This window comes from Lacerta agilis, chromosome W (genome assembly GCF_009819535.1).
Source record: "Lacerta agilis isolate rLacAgi1 chromosome W, rLacAgi1.pri, whole genome shotgun sequence".
Taxonomy (NCBI): domain Eukaryota; kingdom Metazoa; phylum Chordata; class Lepidosauria; order Squamata; family Lacertidae; genus Lacerta; species Lacerta agilis.
Genome location: NC_046330.1, coordinates 1,995,326 through 2,001,888, shown reverse-complemented (window position 1 = coordinate 2,001,888; position 6,563 = coordinate 1,995,326). Strand labels below are relative to the sequence as shown.

The 6,563-nt window shown below is 44.9% G+C and overlaps 1 protein-coding gene across 1 annotated transcript; it reads right to left on the bottom strand.

Annotated features, from left to right (window-relative positions):
- Nucleotides 1–2,809: 2,809 nt before the first annotated feature.
- LOC117039787 (transmembrane protein 35A-like) lies at nucleotides 2,810–6,262 on the bottom strand. Its single transcript, XM_033136986.1, has 2 exons — nucleotides 6,143–6,262; nucleotides 2,810–3,254 (listed from the first exon to the last, which is right to left on the bottom strand). The coding sequence occupies exons 1-2, from the start codon at nucleotides 6,260–6,262 to the stop codon at nucleotides 2,868–2,870; spliced, it is 507 nt and encodes a 168-aa protein (XP_032992877.1). The 3' UTR covers nucleotides 2,810–2,867.
- Nucleotides 6,263–6,563: the final 301 nt, after the last annotated feature.

Sequence of the window (6,563 nt, the reverse complement as noted above, 5' to 3'; positions counted from 1 at the left end):
CGGAACTGGAGAGCCGCGCATGCTCACAAATGAAAGGGAAGTGTGGAAAAAAATGGGCGGGCTTTTGGTTTCGCCGTTGCCTGTTAGTGAGTCAGAGCGGGAGGGGTTCATTTTACAGCCTCTCCGTCAGGCGGGAGGAAACCTTGTCTTTTTTTGTCATTGTACTCGCTGTCATTTCTCTCTCTCGTTATTTCACGAATAACTCAAGCAGTTTGCACCAGTATAAAATTCAGAAGAATAATCTAATCCCATATGTAAATAAGGCCCTCCCTTAGTTCCACAGAACGCAAAAGTCAAGGCATACGAAGTGCTTTTGAACAAAGAAAATACCCAAATAAATGCTTTTAACTACTATCGTTTTAAAAACGAAACTGTGATTAGTAACAGTTTTGGGAATTAAAAATTGGTTCATTCTTGGGGCGCTTAAACTATGTTCTGGGTTGAAAACCCAGCGAGACCACTGGGTCATCTAGTTCTGTATTGTCTGCCATAGCCAACAGCTGCTCTCCAGGATTTCAGAGAGCAGGTTTTCGGAGCTCAGTTTCCCATGAATGGATTTTAAACTGCAGCTTTTTGCATAATGTGCCTCTACCAGTGGGCCATTCACAAGCCATTTCCTGTACAGTGTAGGGTTCTATATCCCATGTAGTCCTGGTTCTTCTAGTAGTTCAATTCAGTTAATTCTGCAACTCTGCAAGTTAGACCACATCTGCTTTATACATTCAAAGCACCATCATGCCACCTTAAATTATAACAAATTGCATCTTTGTATTCAATCCCTTCAGTACTTTGGACAGCAGTCTTTCAGGACTCATCCACAGTTACCTTGTGCCCCATGCTTCCTAGGCACAGGTCAGTGCTTTAAAGGCACTGTGTCCGAGTGTTTTGTTTTGTTGTCCCAGTGCTCTCTAATTTTGACTAATTTTCAGCATCCCTTTCCAAGGCAACTTTATTTATTTAATGTATTTAAGGAGTCCTCTGTGCATGGCAAAGGCTTGTTGCTGTGACAATAGGAGGCTGCCTTATACTGAGTCACACTATGGCTCCATCTAGCTCAGTGTTGTCTACAATGGATGGCAAAAACTCTCCAGGGTTTCAGACAGAGGACATTCTACCTGGAGATACAACAGATGGAACTTGAGACCTTCTGCATGTAAGCAGGTGCTTTAGCACTAAGCTATGGCCCTTCTCCCATTGCTTCTGCCCTGAATGAACTGCAAGCCTGTCCTACAGTCCTCCCAAAACTCTTTTGTGGCTACACTCTGCAGGAGGTAATTGGTAGTAGTAGTAGTAGTAGTCGAGCTGTCTGAAAAAGTCAAGATTCCCATAAGCTTTAAACCCCAGAGATTCTAACAAAATAGTTCAAAATCAGCTGGTCTAGAGTAATCATTTGAATTCTTTAATGTTATCATCTGGACATACATGAGCTGGATTCTTCATTGACCTGGGTTTGTTGCCATGTTAAGTCTTTAGGTACAGTGCTGTGGGAAGGTCCTGGCTCACAAGCTTGATGTGAATGCATATTCCATATTTTTCCCATCCAACAGTGAAAGGAAGGAAATGTGGACCATGACTCTCGAGCTTAGCCCATCCCTGCTGTCAATGAATCACAATTGCTTATGAGGCCTCTTCTGCTGCAGCATGGAGTCTTAAGGGTTGGTCACACAGTCCTTTCACATGGTCATTTTTCAGGTGGAAAATTCACCAGCAGCATTTATTGTGTTGAAACCTTGATTCTTCCCTTATCCAGGAATATCATCTTAAGGGCTTATTCTAGTATAACAACCCCAGAACTCAGAGAAGTCACATCAGAGTTCATGGCAAGTTGAAAGAATTCACGGCCCCATATAATTTGAGCTGTTCCTGGCTTACTCCCTCTATCATCCAAGAATAAATGATCATGTTACTAATAGCAAACTGCAAGTCACAGGCAGATGCAAGACATTTCAATCCTAAGTATGTTTCACACATATGAAAATTCAACTATTTACAAAGACATTTTCCTTCAAATTTCAAAAAGTTTATTTTTATAAATTAATGGGGAGGGCAAAGAAAGGGAAGAGGAGGTGGAGAATGCAAGCCAGACAATACCAAAAAAGGCAATATACCATTTAAAAACCTTATTTCCCAGGACAGTTTAACCTTTCTGTTTATTTGCCCTCCAAGCTCAACACTAAAACTGAAGCAGCTTCTTAACAGGAACCTGACTATGTCTTGGCTCATCAGTAGATTCCCATGTTGGATGGAAAATGAATCCTGTTCTTAGCATCAAGCCCTCACCCACTCACAGTAACCTGTCACTTATTTAAAGTCAAAGTGAATGGATGGCTAAAAAAGCAGTTTTATGTGTAGGCAGACAGTGAGCAGTCCCTGATCTTTTGACAGCAGCAGACAGTGAGAATTGGGAATAGAAAGGGTTTGGGGAATGACTGCTGGGTTCATTCTTGGGTATACAGCATTCTCTGCTGTGATAGGTGGGTGGGATGCACCACTTGGCTCATTTGAAGCTGGAAAAAAAGTTTGTCGCAAGAATACAGACGGATGCAGAGGCAGTTCAAGTTAAGCAGTTCAGTCTCTCTCTCTCTCTCTCTCACACACACACACACACACACCAACCACATGGTACATTTATTCCCCTCTAGAACCATTAAATTAAGTCATGTCTACATGTGTGTGGGACACAGGAGAGAGCAGCTCTAGAGGTTTGGAGTGCACAAGCCAAGCTGTTGTGGAGCCGGCAGATTAAAGTTTTCCCCATGCTCCAAATGGTAACCCTTTACAAAAAACCACAAAAAGAAATGCAAATCTTTTCAGGTTTTGGAGAGAGCTGCTTGGAGGGTCCCCATGTGTTCCTCATTAGCTTCCCACTAGGACACCTTGATTTTTCCCTTTTCTGGGGCTGCCTCTGCAAGAGGTGGCTGCTCCTCTCCATTCACCAAAAGGGTCTTCTTCTCTGGCAATTCCTCCTCAGGCTGACGGGCGATCAGCAAGCGGCAGGTAAGCAGGATCCCAAAGACTAGGGCATGGGCATAGCACTTGAGTGGGTCACCCACCAGCTGGTGGAAGAAAAGCACAGCCAGAACAAGCAGCAGCAGCAGAAAGTTAGCCACGTCCCTGGGGCGTCCAGGGACGAGTGTCATGACAATACCACAGGCCACCTCTAAGGCTCCAATGCTCTTGCGGAGAATGATGGAGCTGACCCCCATCTTCTTAAGCATGGGCAAAGCACGGATATAGCTCTTGTAGGATCGTTTCTGAAATAAAAGCAGCAACAACATGGGATTTATTACTGATTGGGATCTGACATACAGATCCTCCCCCCCCCCATCTGAACATACAGGCTCTAAGTGGAGTACAGCTTCTACTTGATTAAAGCTGTGAGAGGAAGATCAGTCTTGCCCATAATGAAGCAAAGCCACTTTGTCAGATAAAAATAAGCTGTTAGCACAGGCAGAGATGGGATTTTCCATCTTGTATTCAGTTTCTTCCACCATAGTGTTGAAGAGTTCTCAGTCACCTGTGTCATGCACTGAGGCACAGTCTTTCTCCCCAGGGTATTAATAATTGACTATAAAATGTTGTACTGATTAATACAATGAAAATATGTAAGCAGGTTATGTAAAAACAATAAAAATAGAATGACATTCAATAAAATTTCTTAAAAAAACATATGTCACAAATATATGCATGAAACAAAACAAATTAAAAAGTAAGAGTCAGAGTTCAAGACAGCTGAAGTAAGCATGTAAGTTTTTATGAGGAGTTTAAAAGTCTGTAGTGCCTCCAACCTGAAGGAGGGCATTCCAGAAGTTGGGTACTATCGCTGAGAAGGCCCATTTCTGCACTGTCACCAAGTGACAATCCACCATTTGTAAAGTGACCTGCAAGGTCTCCTTGGAATATATGACATATAAGCTTGTTCTGTAACAGAAGAAGTAGCCAGCTAGGTAGTGTGGGCCCAAGTTCTCAAAGACTTCAAAAGACAACAACAAATATTGAACTTGGTTCAATAGCTGCAGCTGCTTCTCCTCCTTCTCCATATTTTTTCACAAAAGTGACTCAAAGTGACTTATAGAAACAAACATTGTAAACATGTATACAAGCAAGCATAAAAACACCCTTACATGCTCACCAGTAACATGTAAATCAGGGCTGATCTAGCCCACCTCACTAAAAAGATGAGCAGAAGAAGAGACTGCAAACATACATTACCTTCCAAAATAAGGTTCAAAAGCTGGATTAATAAAAACTGATAGTGGTGGAACCAAGCATGTCTTCCTGGGGAGAATGTTTCACAAAACAGGTAAGCACCACTGATCTCTTAGAGCTGATGTAATAATATTTGCATAGCTAAGTGTCCCACTAAGCATTCTAACAGCTACATTTTGCACTAGCTGGAGCTTCTGAACCAAGTACAAGGGTAGCCCTTCCTATAGCACATTACAGTAGTCTAATGATGAGGTCACCAACATATAGTCCACTGTGGCAAGACTATCCCTGTTCAGGAATTGTCAAAGTTGGTAATGGAAACTTCAAGCCACTGGGGTCACTGGCAGAGGAAGAGGGGGGCGGTGGGAGTGCACCGCCCCCGGCAGCACGATCCCGGTGGGGTTCCATCGTGCCCCCCCCCCCCGTGCCCGCGCTGGGCGGCCCGCCCTCGCAGGCAGCACACCACGCCCCCAGGATGTGCACCAGCCCTGCCCCTACAATTGTGTGGTCTTTTTCTATGCTGGGGGAAGAGAGAAACTTTGGAAGGAACTCATATGGGGATATTTCAAAGGTCTAACAGCCTATATTTCCACACTTTACTTTGCAGCGTGTTTTGTGATTTTAAATCTCTGTTGGGGGTTCTCTCACCAAACTTGGATTTACCCACTGGCGGAGGAAGAGGAGTGTGGGGGGAGTGCACTGCCCCTGGCAGCGCGATCCCGGCAGGATGCCATCGCGGCTGACCCCCCCGCCTGCGCTGGGTGCCCCGCCCTTGCAGGCAGCGCGTCATGCCCCCAGGATGCGCGCCAACCACACTCCTGCCTGCTCTTCGCCCCTCCAGTGCCAGAGCATGAAGCTCCACCACTGGATTTACCCCAAACTTGGAACTGGGCATCCAGAAATTCTTCTTTAGGACTATATTTTTTTCCTTGAACCAACATGAATATCTGCAGAATCTGGGAAAATAGATTAGCAGCTACTTGAAGGCATTTGCTGTACCAAAGAAAGGTGAGGCGCAGGGATGAAGGCACAAAAACCAGCACCATTAGGCCTTCATTCATTCAACTGTCACCTGGGAGCAGCCATTCCATCAGCCTGCTCAATGGGAGAGATGAGAAACAGAGCTCATTCCAAGAGCTCTACTGTGACAGACAAGCTCCATCAGGCACCTCCAACCCCTGAACTGGGCCAGCTACTAGTTATAAGAACAAGTGTTCAAGAACTGATGCCTGAATTTGATTCCCCATCTAATCTTCCCCCATGTCCCCGTTCTCTTGTGTGCTGTGTTTTTTTAATATTGTAAGTCTGTGGGCAGGGGTCCTGTTGTTTTAGGGCCCATCCATGCTTCTGTTTGTCCTGAATTTTGAAGTGACTTTGGGTCCAAGAGGTGGGTTGGGTTTTTTTGGCCTGCCACTTTCCCCTGGAATAACCCACAATTTACTGCTGAATTGGAAAAACTTCATTCCACTGATGGAAGCTTGATCTGATTTCGCAACCAACACGGGACAAACACAAGGGTGCATAGGTTTTAATTAATTGTAAGTAAGCCACCCTAGGAGACTTTTTAGCTAAAGAAATGGGGAAATGAATGCTATGAATGAATGAACGAAATCAGCTCTGTCTGTCAGCCTTAGAAATGAATGCCACAGGAGCCAAACCACCAGCTAACAAGAAATATGATTTCAGCAGCTGCAAGGGGAGGTTCAAGCTTCTTGATCTCTTTCCCCAGCCAAATAAGGATGAGGATGTCATTCTGTGGTACCCATTTGTTTCCCTTCTCCCACCCTTGGCACATTCACAGCAATAGCTGCCTTCTTTTTACATGGCTGATGCTACTTGCAAATAGAAACAGACAGGCGGCAGCAGCAGCAAGAGGATGAATGTCAGCCAGTTCTGGCAGTAAGATGTCTCCTACCACTGATGTACTACTCACCATCTCATTGTAGGCATCTCTGCTAAGCCTCGGGGTCAGTTTGATGGTCCCCATAAAGACAAAGAAGAGCCCCAAGGCTACCGAGAGGGCTACAATTGTTATAGTCCTGGGAGAGGCCATCGGGTCAGGTTTGGCTCCCTGGCTGTGTAAGAGATGGCCAGTCACCATTGAAGGAGACCAGGAGAGGAAGGCTGCAGAGGCAAGGGAAGATGACAAAAGAGAGAAGCAATTCTGCCTCTCCTGTTCAGCAGCCTCTGGGTCCTAATGTCCCATGTTCCTGACAACAGCAAGGGGACATCTGTTACGGAATGGGCAGGAAAATATTATGGACAAAACGCCAGGATGTTGCTATAGCACTCCTGTTCCAAAGCTATTTGCAAACCTTTGTGAAATCTACAACAGCTCCTGTACCCAAAAGGCA

Coding starts and splice junctions, on each gene's coding strand:
- LOC117039787 (XM_033136986.1), bottom strand. CDS start 6,262: ATGGCCTCTCCCAGGACTATAACAATTGTAGCCCTCTCGGTAGCCTTG. Junction 3,255..6,142: donor GAGATGCCTACAATGAGATG/GTGAGTAGTACA, acceptor CTTTTATTTCAG/AAACGATCCTACAAGAGCTA.